At 42.4% G+C, this 25,186-nt stretch overlaps 1 protein-coding gene across 1 annotated transcript in view; it reads right to left on the minus strand.

The window, feature by feature from the left end:
- Positions 1-1,239: 1,239 nt before the first annotated feature.
- The window catches only part of DEPTOR (DEP domain containing MTOR interacting protein), a 158,478-nt gene continuing 134,531 nt past the window's right edge, over positions 1,240-25,186 (minus strand). Inside the window, exon 9 of the mRNA XM_003782380.3 lies at positions 1,240-2,183. Coding sequence (XP_003782428.1) covers positions 2,055-2,183 — 129 coding nt within the window. The 3' untranslated portion in view covers positions 1,240-2,054. The remainder of the gene's footprint in view (positions 2,184-25,186) is intronic.

Raw genomic sequence — 25,186 nt, forward strand, 5'->3', positions numbered from 1 at the left:
ACAGATGCTTCTCTGGTGCTTAGCTCAGCTAAAGGGAAGTTCTCATAGGTCAGGATCCAAGATTATGGGTAACGCAGGCAAGAAGAAGATGCCATTTCTCCAAAGACATTCCTTCTTTTGTCGATTAATGAATACCTGAGGATAGAAAGCATTTAAGACTCATATTTTAATGATGGTATAAAAAGGTTTTTAAAAGCCAAGTGGTAAGATCTTTCATTTACTAGTCATGTAGCCTTGGGCTTGTGACTAAACTCTTTACTTGGTTTCCTCATCTATAAAATGGGAATGATGATGGTACTGACCTCACAGGTCAATAAGGGCAAACAATGTAAAGTCTCAGCACTGCCTCTGGCACAGAACAAGCCCTCAATATAAAGTCCCTACATGGGGCAATGCTGGGGACAGCAGGGTAGTATTAAATAAGCCTGTGTTTGAATTCAGACTCTATCCCTTGGTGGTTCTTGCAGCTGTATGCACTTGCTCAGACTTATATGACAGCTAAAAAATACAGTGTTAATATCTATCCTGTAAGGTTGTGATGAGGGCTGAAAGAGATCTATACAATAAACGTCATTGCACAGAATTTTACATACAGTATAAATGCACACACAGAAGCCATAATATTTCTCAAATGTAAATCAAGGCTATTAATGTTAGGCATTCTATATTTCTTCAAAATCCTATTCCCTGACTAAAGCTACAGACCAGAAAAGTTGGCTTACCAGAAACACACACACACACACACACACACATATATATATATAAACCCAACCTGTTTAGCATGGTATGGCTAATATCAACATATTATGACAACCTGTCACAAAGAGATGACTGAGGTTGCAACACTCATATTTTATGTTGTGAATCCATGATAATAAAGCAACCTCATCATTCAGATTCATTATTTGAAATGAAGAAGAATTTAGCAGCATTCCCTGACTTCTGAATTTGGCACTTCGAGGAATTTCCTCTATACATCAACCCCCCCAAATGCACTAGACTAAAAAAAGGAAACACACATATATACAAATAAGCTGAAAAGTCACAACACAAGATGGTGATTTCATTGTAAAATCATCCTCCCAAATAAGCAGCAGGCCATGTCCTTATATACCTCACACTAAAAAGCTAGTACAAATTCCAATGAGGGAGGCGATTTAGAGTTCTAGGTTTTATCACATATGGGCTGAGTTCTAGAATATGTCCCTTCAAAAAGGGACACCTTCAAAGTGAAACGCAGCTAGAAGGTTTGATTTAATTATATGTGTATAAACAAAGATCTCTGTTCTCAAATTCAACATATTCAGGGTTAATTCAAGAAAGCTGCTGTAGCTTATTTATAGAATGAAATGACTTAGGCTCCGAAAAGAAAGAAAAATAGGGGCAAAGAATTGAGTAGTACCTCTTTCCCTCCCACCACCCATAGCATCGCAAAGTTTTGTTTTTTTAGTTAATACCATAATTGAAATGTGTGTTAAATGAAAAGTTGATACTAGAAGCAGGGATTAAGAAAAAGTCATTTTTTGGATGACTTTTAAGTACACTCAGATGCTTGAGATTAGAACCAGATCATATTCCTTTGGACACTGCTTTAATTTAAATCTTGGTGAAATCTATAGACTCTCTATTATACAGCTCCATGCTAATTTTGGTAAAAGTATAACAAATGTCTATAGCAACTACTCTACTGACTCTTAAGGAGAGGATTTTAGCATGTTTATCGGTTGCGGCAAGAGAAACATTTCAACAAGTTCCTGCAAAGTAAGATAAAAAACAATGAAGGAGAACCAGAAACAGAAATCTAGTAAGGCAGTTCTATCACAAAGGAAAACTCGGTTTCCCAAAAGTTGTCTACACTGACTTTTTTTAAGGTATGTTACCCGGTTGTTCCACATTCAAACGGTGTAGGAAACTCAATTTAAGATGTGTATGTATGGAAAAAAGCAGGGCAAGTCCAAAACCGGCGATTTGCACGGAAGTGTTGTCATTGCACTGCTTTGCTTCATCCTGGCGAGGTCACCCCGGGGCCACTGCAGGCTGGGAGGGCCCACTGCTCAGCACTCCAGCTCTTCCATGACCTCCATGACGATCGTCCGGGGCCCCGTCAGGATCAGATTGCTCACCGTCCGGTAGTCTACGTGCAGCACGTTCAGCCCATTGACTGAGACGACAAACTGACAGACCTAAAGGAAAGATGGAAAGAAAAAGCATCTGTTGCAGCTCTGGTTCTTTTCACACACCTTTAATAAAACCAGTGTTTAGCCTAACTGATAACTTCATTCTTAAAATACCAACTGCACCCAGTTGACAACTCCAATTCAATAAACCTTTTTCTGGAAGGTAGTATAATGGGAAAAAAATACATATATATATGTATATATATATATATATATTTTTTTTTTTTTTTTTTTGAAACAGTCTCACTCTTTCACCCTGGGAAGACTGCAGTGGTATCATAACTCACAGCAACTCAAAGTCTAGGGCTTGAGCAAACCTCTTGCCTCGCCCTTCCCAGTAGTTGGGATTATAGGCATGTACCTCTATGCCCATCTCATTTTTCTATTTTTAGTAGAGACAGGGTTTTGCTCTTGCTCAGGCTGGTCTCAAACATCTAAACTCAGGCAAACCACCTGCCTCAGCCTCCCAAAGTACTAGGATTACAGGTGTGAGCTGCCTTGGAGGGCCGAAAAAAAGATTTTGCTTTAGTGTTTTGCAAAGTTAGGCTTAAATCCCAGCTTAGTAACTTATTAGCTTAAGCTAGGTATTTAAACTTATGAGCTTTATTTCCCACAATCATGAAATAAGAATGAATAATAACTACCAATAAGTTAGTTGCAAGAATTAAATGAGATAAAGCATATAAAGCTTCTACCGCAGTGCTCTAAATTTATAAGTTACTCAATACATTCTTTTTTTTTTTTTGGACACTATTAAAATTTGCCTTAATACTTCTTTGGGGAAGGGAATACCACATTTTTAGTCAATGAAGAGAAACATTTTCAATAGCCTAAATTCTTATAGGCCATGAATTCTTAAAGTCACAGTGTTGAAGGCTGCTATTTCTCATATGGACTCAATATAGAGGGAGACCCTATGGCCCAGTGTTTCCTACACAGTCCTCTTTTACTATTGTTCCTGCATGATTAATAATATTGCTTCCTTTCAGTCACCAAATTATCCCAGTTGAGGTGATAAATTTCACACTTTTCCCTATTTCTCATCGGATGAGGTCAACAAAGGTTGGTGCGTCTCCTGCGTCAGGAGAGAGAATTACGATACAACGAAAAGCATCACTTGGTTACAAGCTGCCACTCTGGGTATGTCACAGTGAGACTGACTGGGAGCAAAGGGAGGCATTTCTTTTGCGGTTAGTGGGGGCACCAGAGGCTGTCACAAGTTGACAAATGGCATTATCTGCCATGTGCTGGAAGAGGTGAACATTGGACATGAATTTATGCTGAAAAATGGAGAGAGGCACAGGTATCAGTAAAAAGTATACCCAATTAGTAAGAGTCACCAAATAGAATATAAATCTGTACAGTACCTGGAAGATAGCAGGTACTTGTGGTAAGCAAAATTTTTCCCTCAACCTCCAAAGATGTCTATGTCCTAATCCCTGAAACTATGAGTATGTTAGCTTACATGGCAGTGGAGAATTGTGGTTGCAGATGAAATTAGGTTGCAAATTAGCTGGTTTAAACATGGGGAGATCATCCTGCATTACCTGGCTGGACCTAAAGGATTATAATTAGGACTTTATGAGGGCCCTTCTAAAAAAGAGGCAAGAAGGTCAAAGGCAGCAAAGGAGATGTGACAGTGAAAGGAAGAGTTTGGAGAGAGTTGAGAGAGAGGCTGAGACCCAAGGCAGGCAGGCAGCCTCTAGAAACTAAAGAGGCTAAGGGCACAAGAAACATTCTCCCCTCCGAATGTCCAGAAGGAATGCAGACACACTGACACCACAATCTGAGACTTCTGATCTCCAGAACTATAAAATAATAAGTTTGTTATAGTGGCTGTAGGAAACTAATGACAGATTCAATAAATATTCAGTGTTGGATGAATTGAATACATGTGTAAGCAGAAAAGCATAGTTAGCATTGAGCCTGAAGGCTTTCTTGCTCCTTAGAAATTATTACCTTTTTTATTAGCCAGAAAAGAAAAGAAAATAGGATATGGTGGCTCACCCCTGTACTCCCAGTGCTTCGGGAGGCAGAGGTGGGAGAATTGCTTGAGGCCACGAGTTTAAGAGCAGCCTAAGCAAGAGTGAGGGACCCATCTCTATAAATTTATTGAGCCTAGGAGTTTGAGGTTGCCGTGAGCTATGATGATGCGACTGCATTCTAGGTTGGGTGACCGAGTGAGACTGTGTCACCAAAAAAAAAAAAAAAGAAAAGAAAAAGAAAAGAAAGGAGAAAAAGACAACAGGCAGGAAGGGAGTGAAGTTGAGGAGAGGAAAAGAAAAGGAGACACACTGGTTGAGGATTAATTTAGTGACGTCTGCCTCATAACTTGTTTAAGTACAATTAAAGTAATTAATGGGCTGGATATGGTGACTCGTGCCCATAATCCTGCTCTCTGGGAGTCAGAGGCAGAAGGATGGCTTGACACCAGGAGATTGAGACCAGCCTGGGAAGCACTGTGAGACCCCATTTTGATAAAAAATAGAAAAATTAGCTGGGTATGGTGGCATGTCCTTGTAAGTACCAGCTACTTGAGAGGCTGAGACAGGCAGAATTTGAGGTTGCAATGAGATATGAGTGTCGTGCCACTGCACTTGAGTGACAGAGTGAGACCCCGTCTCAAAAGGAAAAAGAGTTATAAATGGACACACAAACTGCCAATTATTAACTAATTAATTTAGTGTTGAAGACTCCACAAAAGAATGTGGAAAATGGAAAAACACTTTGGAAACCATTTTCTTTTATTATTTTCGGAGTGGGTAATAGCAATATAAACTTAAACACCGTGTCAAGTCTAAAAACATCTCTACGTATTACTTAGGTACACCATAATGGAGAATTATTAGAAGGATGGCTCTGTAAATGTAGAAAAAGACATGGAATCTGGAATCTAAAACTATGGATTTAAGTTTAGGCCACTTTGCTGGATGACCTGAACCAAGTCATTTCTCCTTTTGTATGTCTCAGTAATAAAAACACGTCTCATTCATAAAACAGAGTCAGGTAAAATGCCTATCCTCACAGTTTCAAACTAGATAATACATTTAAATCTCTTGGCAAATACCAAGCGCTACACCAATGCTGGGTTTTACTAAGTTCTTTTCCTTTAAAAATACCCACTTTCTTCATGATCAGCCTCAAAATAAAAGGAACAGGTGACAGGATAGTAGCAGAAGGGACATTGCTCAATAAACACTTGCCATCCTCACAAACCTCAGTGTTTTCCACTCCCCAATTTCCATCACTAGGATGTTTTCTCTCCATAAGGAAATCACACAATCACTTTTTCTTATTCCTTATTACCACAGATTTGTCCTCACACATTCAGGGTAAGTCATGTGCAAAATCAGTAGTTCTTAATCATGGTCAAGGTCATGCCCTAATCAAGGTCACACTGGCAACTCATAATCCATCCTGAAATAGGCCACAGTCATATGCAAGACAATTTTGAACTAATGCAACTTAGGCATCAGCCTGTTCTTTGTTTATTCTGCTGCAGTAGAGGAATGAGCCAAAGAATGAGAGGAATTTTGTTCCCTTCCAACCCAGAGATTTAGAATTTAGACCTGGGCCCTTCTCTCCTCCAAAGGGATGAACAGTCTTTTTGTGTTGCCAAATGACGGGGCTAGAATTACCAAGAAGGCATCTGGCCAAGTGTGGTGGCTCATGCCCATAATCCTAGCACTCTGGGAGATCAAGGCAGGTGGATTACTTGAGCTCAGGAGTTCAAGACCAGCCAGAGCAAGAGTGTACTTGTTGTCTGTACAAAAAAAAAAAAAAAAAAAAAAAGTAGAAAATCTAGCCAGGTGTTGTGGAGCTACTTGGGAGACTAGGGCAAGAGGACCACTTGAGCCCCAGGAGTTTTGAGTTTGATGTGAGCTATGATGCCACGGCTCTCTACCCAGGACTACAGAATAAGATTCAGTGAAAGAGAGAAGGCGGAAAGGAGGGAAGGAAGGAAGAGAGGAAGGAAGGAAGGGGGGGGAAGGAGGGCACGCAGGCAGGCAGGCCCCTCTCCAGGTGACCCGCACGGGCTCCCTGAGAAGGACGTACCTTTGCATCACTCGGAGATCACAGGCAGCATTTAGTCTTAGCACAACTGTGGTCGTCTGTCCCACATAGTGTTTGTTTTAATTGACCAACATTTAGAAATTAGGAAATCTTCACATAAAAATCCACACTCTGGCCTTTGTGGGCCGATCTGAAGATCTGATAATGCCAGGTCTGGACGGCCATGTGGCTGTCTGAGCAGAGGCTGCCCTTTCTAAATGGGACATGTGCGTGCTCTTTCCCACGGTCCAGGCCACTTCCTACTTTTCTGACACCTTGCTGACAGGCACTTGAGTTTGTGGTCCCTAATCTGGGGCTGAAGTGCTGAAGACAGGGCAGATTATGTCTTCAAAAGAAAAGGACCCTGATAGTTGACAAATGATGAAAGAAGAAATAGAATTTGACTATCCATACAATGGAATATTCTTCAGCAATAAACTGGAACCCATGACATGCCATGATATGAAGGAGGTCTGAGAACATTATGCTAAGTGAAAGAAGCCAGGCACGATGGACCAGATGCTGTAAGGATCCCATTGATAGGAAATGTCCAGAGTAGGCAGAGAGCTGGGAGCTGAGGTGGTGGGATGGGGTGTGAGAGTGATTGCTAATGAGTATGGGATTTCTTTTGGGGGTGATGAAAATGTTCTAAAGCTGACTGTTGTGATGGTTACATAACTCTGTAAACATATAAATAAACCATTACTTGTACATTTTACATCAATAAAACATTACTTGTACATTTTACATGGGTAAATTGCATGGCATATGAACTGTATTGCTCACTGTAAACTGTAAACTGTATTGTTTTATAATAAAACATTACTTGTACATTTTACATGGGTAAATTGCATGGCATATGAACTGTATCTCTGCAAAGCTTTTTGTAAACAAAACAAAATTGAAGGGAAGAGGGGCCTGATGCCAGCCGTGGGTACAGCCTTGCAGATGGAGGGAAAGGTTGCAGGTTTGGCTCAGAGGTGGGGCTCTGTGCACCTGTTGATTGCAGGGCTCTTAGAGGTTACAGCACCCAGATGGCAAAGGGAAGGCTATGTGCTTGTGAGGATGAGCGTCTGCTGACTGTTACGAGGCCCAGGTGTACCAGGGTGGGAAAGGGGCCGCCAGCAGGGCCTGCTCAACTAGGACTAGAGGTCAGGGTGCTAACACTGCCTCCCCCAGATGGGGGCTGGGGTGGGTTAGGGTATGGGCAAGGGGCACCACGATGATCTGATGTTGGACTTCTCATCAACCTTGGTGATGAGCTGAACTTTATTTTGGAAAAGTATAAAAAGAAGGTCATTTCTGGTTTTTGTTTTGTACACGTGCGCACACACATTTCTCAAATGCTTAAGTTTGTGACTGATTTACTATTTCATAAAATGAGGTGGATTCAAGGCTGTCCTAGGCATAAGGAGGGTGACACTCCCTTGCATCCCCACATGCTCCCCAGAGCAGCAAAGGACAAGAGCTGGACGAGGCCAGTGTACTGTGCTTCCCTCCCAGCCCACCACCCCGGCCCCTGTGCTGCCCCTGAGCACGCTCTGGTGACAGAGACCAGGTGAAGCCCCTCTGTCACGGCTGTAATAGGGGAAGAGACTAAGACCTCTGGTACTAACTACTGTGCAGAGAACTTAGAAAAAAATAAAGCTTTAAACCCCAGAGTCCTTGCCTTCACGAAGCTTACAATTTAGTTTAGGAGGCAGAGTAGCACAGACAGGACCCTTTTCAAAATAGCAGGCAACTTCTCAATAAATTCTGTCATTTATTGAGCACCCATTCTTTTCCAAACACCAGTTCATGTACTTTACATACTTCATCAAAAATCCTCTTAAAAGCCACGCGGTGATACCTTTTGCAGGGTTTGGCCATCCAGTTGTCATTCTGCTACAATCAACTTGAATCCTTCTGAATAGCACCTTTGTGTTGGATAGAGATGCCAACTAATATGGTCCCCCCACCCCACAATTCATAGGGTCACCTGATCCACGCTTGATCACTCAGACACTCTCTCCTGGACCACCGACTCTGGAGCTGAGTAATAGGAGAGAAAGTTCATTTGCCGTGGTTGCCAGATCTGTCCTGGTTTCTAGCTGTTCTTTATCAATTTGGTTCTTTAGATCTTCCTTGATTCTTTTATATACTTGCTACCCTTCCAATCCATTTATTTTTTTCTTACAAGAGCTGGTTCTGTCACTGGAAACCCATGCTCCCCAATGCAATCCTCATGTACAAATAAAGTATCAGAGAGGTTAAATGATTTGCTCAAGGTCACACAACTCTGTGCCACATCTGAAATTTGAACTCTAGATGACTCCACAGCCTTACAGATATGTCAATTCATAAAGCACAATATGTACATGCAAGTTCTGAGGAATGCAGAGAATAGAGGAAGAAAAATGTTTTTTCTTTCTCTCTTTAAGTTTTAAACAGCCCTAGGTCCACACAAATATCTTACGGTATTGACATTTCGGCAGTTCTAACTTCTTAAGAAGGGCTTTGTTCAGTTAAAGTTGGGTTGCTTTTCGTGTTACTAAAAATCCTCAAAGCTTAGCCACATTTCACACTTTTTCCTTGAATAAGGCAAAAAGAAAAAAATGCCTTCCAAACATTTATCACGCTTACATTGAGGGCAGTATTTTTAGAGTTAAGCTGTTAGGAAAGACGTCATCTCTCCCTAAGTGGTATCAAGCAACTGTGGTGGTTCCAGCAGTTCCAATGTCCTGTTACTAAAAATGTACAAAATGATCTAAAAATGCAGGTATTACTATGTTACATATTCAGTTATAATGGACTTTGAATTAGCATCTATGGTACACTATGTTTTGCAAATCAACACACATTATGAGTAACCACAGGAAGTGCACTGCCTGGGGGGAAATTACTTCTCTATAAAAAGCTCAGGAACAGAAACACAGGGTACATGTGACTACCACTGAGTGGGCCACCTGAGGAACCTATTACCTTCCACGTGGGGTAGGGAAGATTTAGATGTCACTCACTGGTGGCAACAAGAGTGCAAGAGAGGTTGTAATACCTTCCTTCCGCTTATAATAATTATCACATCTGTTTACAAAGACGGCATCTCAGAAAAGAGATCAATCATGAGCTCACATAACTGTTCTCTAGCTCATCTCCCACAAGAATGTGCAGGCTGACTTTCAAATGAAGACTCATGGAACACATTCTTTTCAACAGAGAGGGTACAGATCAGATCAAGCACAGGCAAGCAACATCTCTGAGCAAGTGGGCCGTGGAGGAGAGTGCCAGGAACCAAAGTCTGCCTTGTAAGAGTTAACAGGAAGAAGGAGGCAGCACATTTCAGGGTGTGATCCGGTTGGGAAAAATACCTAGGCTGAACTCCAGTCTTCCTCCTGCTAGGATGCCAAACCAACTAAATAATCTTGCCTCTGACTCCTCTTCCAGAGCCAGCAGGAGTGGCAGATATCTGATGATCCTCTGGACAGACTGAGTGCCCGTGGGATTGAGCAATCGTACATGTATTCTTACGGCTATGGTCCCATGTCAATGATTCAATTGTTTCACCCAAAGCGGGAGTGACGCTGGGAAGAAACCCTACCCCCACGGTAGCGTGTCTTCTCGCTGCTGTGGGAATCTGCATTGGCCTAGAAACCAGCATCCCAGAATTTGCTGCGTTCATGTAAAAGCCATTCTGACTTGTCTCTGATTTTTTTTTTTTTTTCTGATTTTGAAGGAGAAAAAAGGGACTGAAGGGAAAAGCTGCTTCAGATTGCCCCTGACAACAGTTAGCAAGACAGAGACAGAAGTCAGAAGGAAAAGAAAAGTAAGCTACAGGCACAAATAGATGTAGGGAATAATCAGGAAGAGCTGAGTGCTGCTTCACAGGGCAGGGAAGCCTGGCCAGTAAATGATACAGAAAGTGGAAACAAGCCCTTTCGGAAATTCTTAATCCAGTAGAACGAACGCTCAGATGCATCCGAGAGATCAACCCGATCCAGCTCTCATTAAAAGTGCGACTCTTTCCTACAGATCCCTGCCAAGCACCCAGCCTCACTTTTCTTGAATACTTCCTATGCCAGGAAAACACCACATAAGGAGCAAGCCTTTTGGGGGCCAGCTGCATCTTCTTGCGAGGCATTCAGTCAACACTGTCTAAGCCCTTTTCACTTCTTCCTTGCTTTCAGTGAAAAACACACCCCCACCCCCAGCATGTTAAAGAGTGGCTCTCAGACTAGAGTGTAAATATAAATCAACTTTGGGAGCTTGTTGGAAGTGTGGATTTTCGTGTCTCACCTATGAGTTACCAAATCAGACTCTGAGGATTTGGTGTTGGTTTTTCCTGAGGGTGTGCCTCAAGAATGCATTTTCACGGAGCATACGAAGTGATTTTGACACAGCACTACACTGAGAAACAGTGCTATAGAATATCTACCAGGACTTTTTCTATTAAAAGTTAGCTTAAATGTTTACTCCATACCTGTTGGTATTATTAATATAATAGTGCATTCTTTGACTACAAACAATAACAGCCTGAAACAAGAGAGAGGGTAACATTTCAGGGTTTGTTTTTGTTTTTTATAATTATTACTTGTCTGAAGTCTAATTTTCAGAGCTGAATTTTGCCATCTTTTAGACTTCAACTAATAATAATAATGCATAAAATGTGTAAGTTTAGAACGATTATGGGAGAGAATATGCTGGTCGTCCCAAATACAATATTCAAAATAACAAAACCCATTGCCACCTTAGACCATGCCTCGCTTTAAAGCCATTTAGGAGCCCACCATCTCTCAGTTGTTGATGTGGCATATTGCTACCAAGATCAGACAGACCGAGAATGAGGCTTAAGGCATTTTGACAGCCAAACAGCACAGAGAAGAAGGCTGAGCGTGAACTAGAGCAATAAAAGTCATGAGCAGATTAAGTAATACTTGAAAACTGTTGAAAGTTAGTTTAGAAAGGAAAGAAAGTTAGATTTTGATTGCTCTTATTTCTTTAAATGTTGCTCCAGACCACACATCTGGTTTCCATAATAGGATATTAAAGTGGTGAACGCAATGGCATACACATTTAGAGAAAGCACAGTCTTCTCATCTATACTTTCTTTTCTCTGGTACCCACATCCAGGGGAGCCTAAGCCATTTGGTGCACATGTTAGTCTGGATGTGGGTGCTGTAACAAACACCATAAACTGAGTAGCTAATAAACAGAAAATATTTATTTCTCCCATTTCTGGTGGCTGCAAAGTACAAGATCAAGGCACTTGCAGAAAAGCTGTCTGGTGAGGACCGGCTTTCTTCCAGACCACGCCTTCTAAGTCCTCGCAGGGCAGAAGGGGTAGGGTAGGTGTCTCTTTCCCGCTACTTTTACAAGAGCAGGAATCCCACTCATGAGGGCTCTGTCCTACACCTGCCCTGTGACCCAATCGCTTCTCAAAGGCCTGCACTTCCCAAAGCTGCCTTGGGGGTAGAATTTGAACATGTGAATTTGAGGGGGCACAAACATTCAGACCACAGCAGTCACTATCCTGAGACCACTTCTTAGGTCACAACTTGCCAGTTAGCCTGGGCAGTGCTGTGTAACAGGTATTAGAGTAACTAACATTGTCCCAACACTCCTCATATGTGTCATTTCATTTAAAATTCCCTGCACATTCTAAGAGGCAGATATTATTATTATTATTATTATTATTTTTTGGCCAAGGCTGGGTTTGAACCCACCACCTTCAGCACATGGGGCCAGTGCCCTACTCCTTGAGCCACAGGCGCTGCCCAAGGCAGGTATTATTTTTATTCACATTTCACAATCAAGGGTATAGATTCAGAGATGTGAAGTAACTAACTGAGGCTCCTGAAGCTGGTAAGTGGTGGAGCCAGGATTCTAACTCCCAACATGGACACCTAAGTCCGAGACTCCCCCCACCCTGGGTATTGGGTAATCAGCTTCCCCATACTTGACAGAGACAACACGTGGATGAATGCCCTGACCTGGTGTTGAAGTACCTTTTACAAACAGCATATTTCTTAAGAACACTGCATTTGATTTTTCCTTCCACATCCCTGAAAATGGTGTAAGGCTGACTTGATAAACATCATTATCACTTGATAAACATCATTTCTCCAGGGGAGAAAAGGATGAGGGAAGGAAAGGGGGCATTTCTTTTTATTATTTTAAGAATAACCCAGCTACTCTTTATACCTGGACCAGATCTGACAGAGGTAGATGCTGTCTTATCTTCAGCAAGAGTTCAAATAACAAATAACCACATTACTATAACCTGCAGGAGAAGGAGGAAGATCCCTCTCACCTGGGAGCTCCTCTCTTCTGCTAGAATAACCCCACAATATAATAACGATGTGAAGATTTATGACTCCCGAGTGCAGAGTTTAAAGACTTCATGAACATCAGGCATATAGCTGCCCATGTAACTGTGCTGCGGCAAGCTCCCGTCCCAGACCGTCCCTCACGGGGATTGATGACATCACCTAATCTCTGCCTTTAACCAGCATTACCCATTCCACTCACATTCCTTTTCTCGTTGTTTTTGCAATCTTTGCTTCATAATAGAAACAGGACAACAGAAGATTACATGATATGCCATCTGTCTTCTGTAGGTGGGTGAGAAATTAGGCATCAAGTGATCAACGCAGCCTGGATGTTACCACGCTCAGGGAGAGGCCCCCTTCCCTGGCCTGAAGACGCTCTTCATTCTCTTCGTCCTCCCGCCCATCCCATAAAGGTAAACACAAGTGTAGGGTGAGGAAACAAACAAACCAACAAAAATGCTAAGCCAGGGGTATGGAGACAAGTTTCAGTCTCTGCACTGCACTCAATAAACCGATAAACTGAGTCATGCTACTTCTCGAAGCATTTATCTGATAACTTGGGCAGGAAAAAAAATTGCATTTATTAGGAAATTTAAAGTAGACTTCAGTTCTCGAATTCTATGTGGAAAAATAACTTCTGCTTATTAGTAATGGAACAACATAGTTCCTTATTTTTATTTTTATTTTTAAGGAGATTGAGGTCTCACTCTATTGCCCAGGCTGGAGTCCCACGATACAATCGTGGCTCACTGTAATGTTAAACTCCTGGGCTCAAATGATCCTTCTGCCTCAGCCTCCTGCATAGCTGGGACTACAGCCATGTACCATTAGGCCTGGCTTATTTGTTTGTTTGTTTGTTTGTTTATTATACATTGTCCAAGCTGGTCTGGAACTCCTGGCCGTAAGCAAACTTGTCATCTCAGCCTCTTGAGTACCTGAGATTATATAAGTGCAAGTCTCAGTCCCCTGCTCATATTTACTTTTAACAACAACTGCAGTTTACTAATTTTCTATGTGCCATGAACTAGGCTAGGTATTTACTTACACTAAATTTGTAAAGGAGGCCAGGTACAGTGGCTCCTGTACTCCCAGCACTCTGGGAGGCCAAGGCAGGAGATCTGCTTGAGGCCAGGAGTTTGAGATGCACCTGGGTAAGAGCAGACCCTTTCTCTACAAAAATAGAAAAATTAGCAGGGTGCAAGACTGTAGTCCTAGCTACTCGGGAAGCTGAGGCAGGAGAATCACTTGAACCCAGGAGTTTAAGGTTGCAGTGAGCTGTGATGGCACCACTGCCTGCAGGCCCAGGTGACAGAGTGAGATGCTGCCTCAAAAAATACATAAATAAACAATAAAAATAAATAAATCTGTAAAGGAAAGATTATTCTTGTATTTGTGAACTTAGAGTCAGAACTGTGCAAATGAAAAAATATTAGAGTCTTTTTCATGTGCTAATGTGTGTTAGGTATATAAACAAAATAAAAAAAATAACTAAAAGACATATAATAAAGCTGTATTCCATTCCAGGCAGATAGAGAAATACAACAGGATTGAAAGTCCAGAAACTAATCTCCACACATGGACACCTGACTTATGATAAAGGCAGCATTGTGGAAAAGAAGGATATTTTCTAAAAATGCCAGGTTCACTCCATCAAGAAGATAGAAAAGTTGAAACCATATATGCACATAGCAAAAGAGCCCTAAAAAATATATGAAGGAAAATTAGTAGAATTTAAGGAATAAATAGTTGAGACTATTTGGACGCACTTTCAATAAAGGATAGGACAACCTGGCAGAAGATACTGCAGAAATATGTAATATATACACAAAGCTAAGACCAGCAATTCCTAGATATGATATGTACTCAATACTATGTGTACAGTATAATTAATTTATATAACATTCAAAAGTAGATAACCAAGCTAGGGTCTTAGAATTCATTGGTAGTAGTTACATTAGCTCACTCTGTCATAATTGAAGTTGTGTACAAATAATTTATACATCTTTCTATATAGCTCAGTAAAAATTGTTTTAATTCCCACCTTTACAATTTATTAGTTGTATGACTTTGGGTAAGTTGAAAACTCTTTGAATTATAATTTACTCGTCTGTAAAATGGAGATCAAGTTCATTAAGAGCATCAAGTCTAAGTAAGTACTAATCCCAGTGTTTAACACCAGCGAATATAAAATTAACATTGATTTTCCTCTCCCATCCTTCTTCCTGCACAATCCCCTTTCTTCTTAAATAGCCTCATGAATGCAGATCGTTAAAAGAGGACAAACTGTTGTATGGATCTATAACCAGAAAAGCCAACTTGGGTTCTGGTTTAGGAAATGGCAATAGATGTTGAGTGATGGTGTTATTCATTCATATCCAAATGAAAAATGAAAATAAAAACCAATACAAGGTGATGAGAGTGAAATTTGCTCCAGTCTAGGAGAAGCCCAGAAGGACAGAGAATCCAGAAGCCACTGTAAGCAACCAGCATAATTTTAAAGTAAACAGAGTAGCTGAGTTCTGTGAAGGAATCTCTGGTCCCGTCCAAAAGGCAGTCACATGAACAAAGCTGCTTCAGAAATTAAACAGTTGCACAGTGTAACCAGACTCAGAGATGGTCCTTGACCAAAATATCAGAGACATTAGGTTTACTCATCACTTAGAAGTAAGCAGGAATTCCTTACATATGTAGAATGTTTTATGTTGATACAAACATTCGCAGCCAGCAAGGTTCCTACTCAGGAGTTTTGGGTGCTGCTGCAGTAAAAAAGTTTATGTGTTTGCGTCCAGGGCATACAGCCCTGACAGCAGAACACTGTTCCTGGAAGAAAAAAAAAAAGTAGAAGAAAAGAGAAATTGCAGCTGTATGTTCAGCTCCATAAATCTCTCTGCCAAGTATGCAACTGGCTGGAGTGACTATGTAGGAAGAGGCAGAGATCCAGTTCTTGGACAAACACAGGGTTTTCTCTCCAGAGAGCTGGTCTTCCTCTAAGCTTTACGCATTTTAGGCATGCTATATGGCTATGTGGTGTCCCCAAAGAACAGACAGCAATTAGTCCTGAAAGAAGGCCAACCATATGTAAGAGGGACTGTCTTTCACAATAAAAAAACAGTAACTGAAGCAGCACTAAAGCATATTGTTTCAAATTCAGAAATCCCAAGGGCCTGCTGGTCTTACCAGCACCAGCCCCCTTCTAGATCGAATCTCCTAAAGGTCTGTTTCTGAGCTAGGCTGTGCTTGATCTGCTCCACTCAGCTGGGTGGGTCAATCACAAGGATGTTGTGGTGGATTTAAAGGAGGTGAGGTTAGGAAGTCCTGGATGAGGCCATTGAACTTGGATTCTCACAGTCAGTAAATAAACTTGCCTTCTTGGGACTCTTTCTAGAGATGTGGATCAGGCTGAATGGAGGATCTGTGACCGACACTGATGGCTCTTGTCAGCTTCACAGACAGCTCATGACAGCTCTAGAGACACCTCTGAGGTCTGCTTTGCACTAAGAATGGACGGCAAACTCTCAATCTGGTGGTTTCTTAAGGTTATAAGCAGTATTCATTTGCTGAAAAGAAGCAATGTATGCACATCGTAACAGCAAGATCCCATGTACTTCCTTTATTCAGAGGAAAGGGACCTGTCACCTGAGAGCACATGTTCACTCCTAGATTCTTATGCCAACATACAAAATGCATTTACCTTGTAGATACAGGAAGCTCCTCAGAATTCCCTATAATTGCAAATGGGGTGGAGGGTGGGTTCCAACAGCAGGAGACATACTCTCAACACATACAGCAACTTCCGATAAGCACACTCAACTCCCACGTGAGTTTATGGCTAAGAGGAAAGACCTGCCATAGGTCACACTCCCCTCTCGCCCATCTCAAATTCTTTTCCCTTAAGGACATCTTACCTAAATATTTCTTTGGGCTTAAAATGTTTATTAGTAGTCACTTAACACCAAGAAGTTGGGACACTTTTGTTCTACAAAATTAATACACCAAAGATTTTTTAAAAGATCAAGTCCTAAATAAGATGCGGCATAGTAAAGTCATTCATCAAGCCACTAATTGCATTATTTACAGTTTTGTTTTATAAATACAATGCATTTTTCATATATATTTCATTCATAAGGGATGGCCTGTGTTGTGTTGGTGACATTTTCTAACCTCTCGGGGGTGTCAAAGTCTCCTTATTCTTTCTCAGAGGTGGCACCATCCTGATCTGGACTAAGAACAAAATGTGTGTGTGTGTGTGTATGTGCCCATGTGCTTTGCAAAGAGACACACAATAGGTCACTCCCTTGATAGTGTTTTAGCAGGGAAACTAAAAGGATTATAAACAGGACTAGGCATGGCTCGACCTCTTTTGGACGTGGTGAGATCTGGACTAAGAAACCGTCAGTATCTTTTGCTGCTGGATGTCCCCAGGGAGGGAGCCAAGCTCCAGAACCCCTTTCTGATTCTGCCAGGACATGGCCATATTCAGGACCAAGCAAGCTGTGGGCCAGGGACTTTTCAGAACTGACTCAGTTCAAGAACTTGTGCTGAAGGGCCAAGAGAGTACTCCGTACTGACCTGACTGAAGATTGGAAGAAAAGCCAATTAATATGCAATTAAAGTCCAGGAGGGCCTATCTGTCACATGGTATCACCTTCTGTGCCTCGCATGCCCGTCAAAGAGAACTGCATGAATTTAGAGGCTGGGGTCTCTCCAAATCTTTATTCCTAGTGAACATCTGATTTCTGGCAGAGTAGATAACATATTTTGCCAATTTTAGCTAAATGGAAAACTAAGGACCAGAGAAGTAAAGTAATTTCAATGCACTTGAATGGCACTATGATCTAACGAAAAGACCAAGGGCTCTGGAGCCAGACAGACCAGGGATGGTTTGGCTCCTGGCTCTGACACTTTAGTTAATTGCACAATTGGACGCTATGACTCACACTCTTTCAGCCTCAACCATAAAATATAGCTGATACCCAGCCCGTCGGCTTGTGACAAAGATTAGAGGAGATAATACACATTAAGCAACAAGCACAATGTGCCACAAAATTGGTTCCTTCCTCCCTCTGTGCCCGTGGACTATATATAGACGTTAAATTGCAGTAAGCAGTCCGTCCTTTAGGCTAGCTCCCGAGTCTGTGAATGTTTACTTCAAATGCTAAACCACTGGATTCTCAGCCAGACCCAAACTCCTTTCCTAAGACTTTAATGCAAGAATGTGATTAATTTATAGGCTCACCCTGGAACAGGAACTTCCCTTCTGAACATTCAAAAAATGCCTCTATCAGAAAGTTTTCCACGCAGCCATATTCAGCTTGGTCCTATTTCTTCTGTCTCCTATGAAACAGTTGCAATAGGCCATGCTGTATACACAACCAGGGTTTGTCCTCGTCAGTTCTTTTTAGAGGCTTAGAGAGACAATACTGAACAGAGGTCTCTTATCTTAAATACTCCACCCATCTTCGGGCCCTGCCCCGAGGAGCCAGAGAGAGCAGGACAGAGAGGCTTCCTTCTGCTCACAGAGTCAGCAGAGCAGCCTCACTGTAACAGTGTAATACAGTTGCGTGTCGTGTCTGGTCGCAGGCGTGAGGTGCACAGCTCAGGGAGAACTCTCTACTCTCCAGGGGACCCTCCCCTCTCCTTTAGTGGATGACTCTCACACATGCTCCAGGCTCCCCTTCCCTTCTGCCCAGTTCTATGGGAGCAAATGGACTGGTTATTAGGATGAATGTGAATACAAAGAAGGCGGAGCTTTGTGGTGTCAGCTTGGGCCAAGCTGGAATTGCATTTCCCAGATTTCCTTTCCCCTATAGTTCTAGGTTCAAGTTGGCCAGGAGGAAATTTTCCATAATATCTGGAAGACGGAAGTGAGGCAGTGACCACCACCGAAGGCTGTTACGGTTAAATACAGTGAGAGGCAGACACACAGGGCTAGAGGGGCAGAGGGTGGTCCAGCTGTTCCGTTTTTCTCCTGGAACAAACGGTTCTACTTTCCACCAGGGGATGAGGCCACAGGTAACCACAGCCTTTGTCAGGAGCTTCTCTCGTGGCCCCACTCCAGAACCATCAGGAATGGGAGCATCACTCATCCAAGAATGAAGGTTTCAGAACCATAAGCAACTGAAGGCTTAGGGAACATGGAATAAATATTAGAGAAAGGAAGTTACAGGCCGGGCGCAGTGGCTTGCACCTGTAATCCTAACACTCTGGAAGGCTGAGGCAGGTGGATCACTTGAGCTCACAAGTTCGAGACCAGCCTGAGCAAGGGCAAGATCCTGTCTCTAAAAACTTAGCTGGGCATTGTGGCAGGCGCCTATAGTCCCAGCTGCTAGGGAAGCTGAGGCAAGAGGATCACTTGAACTCAAGAGTTTGAGGTTGCTGTGAGCTATGATGTCATGGCATTCTACCAGGGACAAAAGTGAGACTGTCTCAAAAAAAAAAAAGAAAAGAAAAAGGAAAAGGAAGTTATTAACACAGATGCAGAGATGCTAATGGATGACAACGTGTTCCTACTCTCCTTGGAAGTGTGAGAGACAGGCAGAAATGCTTGTTCTCACGCTCCTCCTCTCTGGGTTCCCATCTTTGTCCCAATTGCCAGAGCTGCCAGCAAAGAGAAACCTCAGGCTCGAAAAGAACTATGAAAAGGAACTGGTGGCCTAGGCTCCAGACAGAGGAGCAAGGAGCGAACATTAGAATCAAGGCAGTAGGAATTTGAAGGAAGTGTAAAAATGGGAGCTTAGTGCACGGATAGTGCCCGAGATTCTAGCAGGGAGGCTGAGGGGACAGAAGAGCTCCCAGTATCAAGCCTGGTAATGACAGACCTGGGAATTAACAGGAGAAGCAAGTTCAAGGCAAAGATAAGCAGAGACTTGGAGGCTTTAATATGTTGATAAGATGTGCTGGTGCCCAGAGGAGATGGAATGTGGCCAGGAGCTCTGCAGGAGCATGGTGTGAGAGAGTTGGCTTTGGGAATCACTGACACAGAGGTGACAGAGGAAGCCATGGGGGATGGGCATGGGAGCCTTACAGCCAAAGGGGAGACTTCATTATGTACCAACATATTTTAAAAGCAGACTCTTTTTTTTGAGATAGTCTCACTCTGTGCGAGGGCATCATAGCTCACAGCAACCTTAAACTCCCGGGTTTAAGCATCCTCCTGCCTCAGCCTCAAAAGTAGCTGGGACTACAGGTGCCTGCCGCAATGCCTGGCTCATTTGTCTAGTTTTAATAGAGATGGGGGGGATCTCGCTCTTGCTTACTCAGGCTGGCCTTAAACTCCTGAGCTCAAGCTATCCTCCTGCCTCCACCTTCCAGAGTACTAGGATGACAGGTGTGAGCCATGGAACCTGGCCCAGATTTTATTTTTTAAGAATAGTTTCCGGTTCACAGCAACATCGAGGGGAAAGTACAGAGATGTCCCACACGCCTCCTGCCCCACACGTGCACAGCCTCTCCCATTATCAACCTCCCCACGAGGGCTCCATTCATTACAACTGCTGAACCTGCCCTGACACATCATTGTCACTGAGTATACAGTTCAGACTGGGGCTCACTCTTGGTATTGTACAGTCTATAGCTTTGGGCAAATATATTATGACACGTACCTACTGTTAAAGCATCAGACCGAGTAGCCTCACTACCATAAAAATCCAAACAGGTCATTTTTTTTCCTAGTCATTTCTGTTTTTACAACACCAGAAACACCTAAAAAGAATGGACATGTGACTCTCTACAGAGTTGGAGACACTTAAGTATGTGCTCCACAGACAGGCCACAGGCCAGGGTTCCTGCTCACACAGACATGGAGAGCCCACAGTAGTTGACCTCCAGTAGCCCCGCCAAGGCAGGGGACAGCCACACACCTCTGGGCTCACAGTGATACGGTCTGTGCCTGGTCCTGATTACTCTGACTCTAGAAAGAGGAGCTTGATCTCGTTAACCCTGCTGTGGTTATGTGCAGGTGGCTACCCTGCCCAGAATGCCATGCAGTTAAGGCCCCAGTGGTGGCACAGCGGGCCACACATGACCATCACAAAGAGAGCTTTCTCCTCGGAGGTGCAGGTGGCTGGCATTCTAGGTTTTCTCCACCCCAGCAGTGAGCCTCATTTAAAACCCCGCTCCGTGAACTTTTTATCCGTCAGCACAAACTTCTGCCAAAACAAAGTGGATATGGGTCTAGGTATGAAAGTGGGGTGCGGGTGAAGTGAGAGGAGTAAACATTTTCTTTTCTGTGGAGAAAAATCAAAATCCATATTTTAAAACTAAAGACCCAAAGCATATTTGAGTTAGCAAGATGTTGACCTCCATAAACCAGTCTTATAATTCCTCAAGAGGGTTTGAAGGATCCCTTCCTTTTCTTTAAAGCCTCTGCTGTTCAGAGAGAACAGGGCACCGTGGACCCTTCCACGGCAGGGTACAAGCCCACAGCTGTTCACTGGCTCCCTCAGTAGGTCGGGTATGTGTAGCAAGGTCTATATTTCATACCAGCCATCAAGCAGGCCAGATTTGTTAAATGCCACATGGTACAGGTGTGACAATTCAAAGCAAGCAAGATGAGTGAGTGAACAATATTTGGCTCCAACAAACTGTTATTAAGATTTGAGGGCTGCATCTTTGCTTCTTTGGCACTGTGCGAATTTTGACAGTGAGTGGAGCTAATTCATTTCCAAATGTGTGTGTAATTGGCACTTTGTAAGGAAAAAATATACCATCCAAATGCCTTATAATGTATTTCAAAAACAAACTGTGGCACACTGCCTTGCATCTGAATTTGAAGAATGAAAATCAACATATTCTTTTATCCAACAACATGCCTGGCGTATGCAGCATCACATCCATCATTTCAGAGGTCTGGGGCAATACTTATCACTCTTGGCTGCACATGAAAATTACGGGGAGTTTCCAAACAGTGCTGATGTCTGGGTCTCACCCTAGACCAACCGAATCTGTATCTCTGAGTACTTTTTAGGAGTTTCCCAGGTGATTCTGACACACAGTAAAAATTGAGAAATCCTGGTCTGGGCATTCATTCAAGGACCTCTGTGTTCTTGTTTATGCTTGCTTTAAACAAGAAGATTATACTCAAGGCCAGTACCCCAAAATGGAATTCATGGCATGGGAAGAGCTGGAATTTACTCTTAATTTGGCTCTGAGCAACTTACGAGGGTCTTCACTTTTTTACACATACAATGCAGATAGTACTTCCCTCTATTTCACAAAGTTGCAAGAATGCAATGGGAAATGTAACATTCTCTGACGCATGTTTTACAAAAGCAAGGCATTATTATTATTATTAAAAACAAACATATTATCAACTTAAAACAGTCTAGATCATAGTAGGTACTGAAATGACTATGACATTGGGGTGGGATAGAGGGGGAATGGAAATAATATAAATTGAGTGCCCAGTGGGTAGGCACTGAAGTTGGTCTATTGCAAACATCTGATTTCGAAGCATGATCAGAAGTGATCAAATCCTACTTCTCGGCATCTCGTTTGTCCCTGAGTAAGTCATTTTACTCCTGGGGGCCTTACTTACACTTCTCTATAATGAAGAGGTTAGATTTGGGGGATTTTTATCTGGTAATCCAAGGATAAGATTCTGGCACTCCACAAACAACATTAAAATGTGCAAATACACATACATGTGCACATCTTTTTCCTGGAAATAGGGACCATAGCTATTTCCTGAATCCTCAAAGACGTACATGTTTCTCAAATAACATTAAGAAGCAGAGGACTCTTTCCAGCTGTAACTCTCTTATGATTGGCAGTGGAAATAATACTTTGGAAACTTAAAAGACACTTATTTATGGGTGGATTTCAAACACAGTTTTGAAAACTATCTTTACCCCAGTATATTTTCATTTGCAAAGCTGCTCAATGCAAAATTCTAGATAAGAGCCAAGGATAAAAGCTGATCTAATGCCCACCAAGCATTGTCAATGGCTTCCTTCACTTTTTAGAAGTCAAGTTGGTTTGAGGTGATCTCAAAAGACCAGTAAATCCACATTGGCCCAGAATAGTCTCATGAGATTTGGGTCATCTGTAGGACACTGTCAACCTGGAGACCCTTTATAGATTCTGATCTCTCATTCTACAGTGCTGCTGGTGGAAGGGGCGTGTTTATACTTGGGGTCTGGAGGACAAAAGCTTAAGCCCAAGAGTTTGAGGTTGCTGTGAACTGCAAAGCCACGGCACTCTACCAAAGGTGACAAAGTGAGACTTTGTCTCAAAAAAAAATAAAAATTTTTTTTTTAGAGACAAGATCTTGTTTTGTCACCTAGGATGGAGTTTGTGGCATGATCATAGCTCACTGTAACCCTAATTCCTGGGCTTAAGCAATCGCACCTCAGCCTCCCATGAAGCTAGGATTACAGATATGAGTAACCATAACCTGTGGGATTAGGTTTTAATAAATGGACTTGGGGTGTGGGGGGAGACACAAACATTCATATCACAGGACCATCCTATCTGAAAAGGAAGAAACATTTCAGGTGAAGTGTAAACCTCAAGGAGCATCCCAGCAAAATGCCATGGGCCTGAGAAATCTAGGAGCAAAGAACAGCAGGTGCAGAACAGCTTTCTCTAAGGAGAGAAAGCTGTCACTACTTGGAGGAACTAAAGGTGACAACAGAGGCAAGCCAGGTGGAGAGTGGCCAGGAGATAAGACCTGTAAGACGAGTGGTGGGCAGATCCGTGGGAAGAAGGCACTGGGAAACAGGAAGGATGGTGGCCGAAGGGGGCACAATCTCCTGATTTCCTTTGGTTGCTTGGTGGGGAACATACAGTAAGTGTGTAAGAGCATGTGGAGTAAGAAGTAGGTACAGTAAGAGACCAGGTAGAGCCAAGGAGTGCTGGTAAGAGATGGCAGTGGTTTAGATTCAGGGAAATGAAGAAAAATACATGCATTCAAGATACTCTACCTGGAGTTGGAGGGAAAGGAGGAAAAAAGCAAAAGCATGACTTCTAAGTTTCTGGCTCCAGTAACTGAGTGGATTGTGATGATATTTACTGAGCTGGAAGACACTGGGGGCGGAAGAGGAATGTGCAAAACAAGGCCTTCAATCAACCCAACCTCCCTAATTCCTGTTCCAGTGATCGACCTCTGCCAAAGGAGTGTTTTCCCATTTCGTCACTTTGCTTTCTCGCACAGGCTCTCCTTGGAGAACCGTAAGCTGTAACTATCTTACCAACAGTATTTGATTTTGTCTGGCAGAAAAAAATGACTGAATTAAGAGAGTCTGAAGCTAAAGGCAAAACGACAGACTCAACACATGACTGTACAGCCTTCGTCATGGAATTCTAAACATGTGTGAAATGTGCCAGTGTAGGAAAATTTTCTTCTGAAAACTCAAGTCTGTACCCAGGTACATTCCTGCCAAACAAAATTGTTACCTGTTTGTAATGAAATATTTGCCTTGAATTTAATATCTGCGTGGGTTAACATGGTTTGTAATTAAATATTTGCAAGTAATTAACATCTGTCTCATCACTGAGCCTGAAGCTCCCTGAGGGCAGAGGCCTCACTGGCTTTGCTCCCAACTGGATCCTTAGCACCTACCACAGTCTGCCATATGCAGTGGGCACTCAATAGATATTTGTTGAAGGATGTTTACACAGTTTTTCTTCTGATCAGTGATGGAAATTGCTAGTTGTCTTATAGTATCCATTGTCCCTTTCCCCTTTATTCATTGAACCCCCATTTTATTTTTTTCTGGAAACATGGACACTTTGTTTCCTTGGACTATAATAGCAAAGTATCAAAAACTGAATGACTTCACACAACCCAGATTTTTTGTTTGTTTCCCTGAATGATAGAAGTGTGAAATCACCTATTATCTTCACATCTGAGTTTCCTGAACTCAACTGGAAAGGGACGAAATACTTTAAGAACATCTTATCAATATCTATGTTCTGTGAGGCCAGGTGCAGTGGCTCACTCCTGTAATCCTAGCACTCTGGAGGCCAAGGTGGGTGGGTAGCTTGAGCTCAGGCATTTGAGACCAGCCTGAGCATGAGTGAGGACCCATCTTTATTAAAAATAGAAAAACTAGCCTGGTGTTGTGATGGGCACCTGTAGTCTCAGCTCCTTAGGAGGCTGAGGCCTCAAGAGTTTGAGGTTGCTGTGAGCTATGATAACACCATGGCACTCTACCCAGGATGACAGAGTGAGACTCTGCCTCAAAAAAAAAAAAAAAAAGAAAGAAAGAAAGGAAAAGAAAAAGAAAACAGGTATGTTCTGGGGAAAGGAAAAACAAACAAAAATTACAAAAGCATTTTCTCATCTGTGTTGATGGTCATTCCACACTCTGCCATGTTAGGGCCCAAACTATCTTAGCTAAATTAATTAGGAAGCTGGCCTCTCTTGATTCAGGAGGAAAATTCCATAAAATACACAGCTTTGATGCCATGAGAAGGAAAGACCAAATGTGGAATTTTAAATTTTTTTCTCTCAATATGAAAAGTAGGCATTTTTGAAAGGGGAAAGAAGGACATAATAGCCACTAATTCTTTATTCTGACTCAGATGGTTCTGTTTCTATACAAATATGCAAAGACACAGACAAACAGAGGAGAGAGGCCCAGTAGGTCCACATCCATCAATTCATCACAGCAGGAAACAAGAAAACAAGCCGGGAGTCTTGAAATCCCT

The sequence above is a fragment of the Otolemur garnettii genome, unplaced genomic scaffold (genome assembly GCF_000181295.1).
Source record: "Otolemur garnettii isolate 467f Iridium unplaced genomic scaffold, OtoGar3 scaffold00004, whole genome shotgun sequence".
Taxonomy (NCBI): Eukaryota; Metazoa; Chordata; class Mammalia; order Primates; family Galagidae; genus Otolemur; species Otolemur garnettii.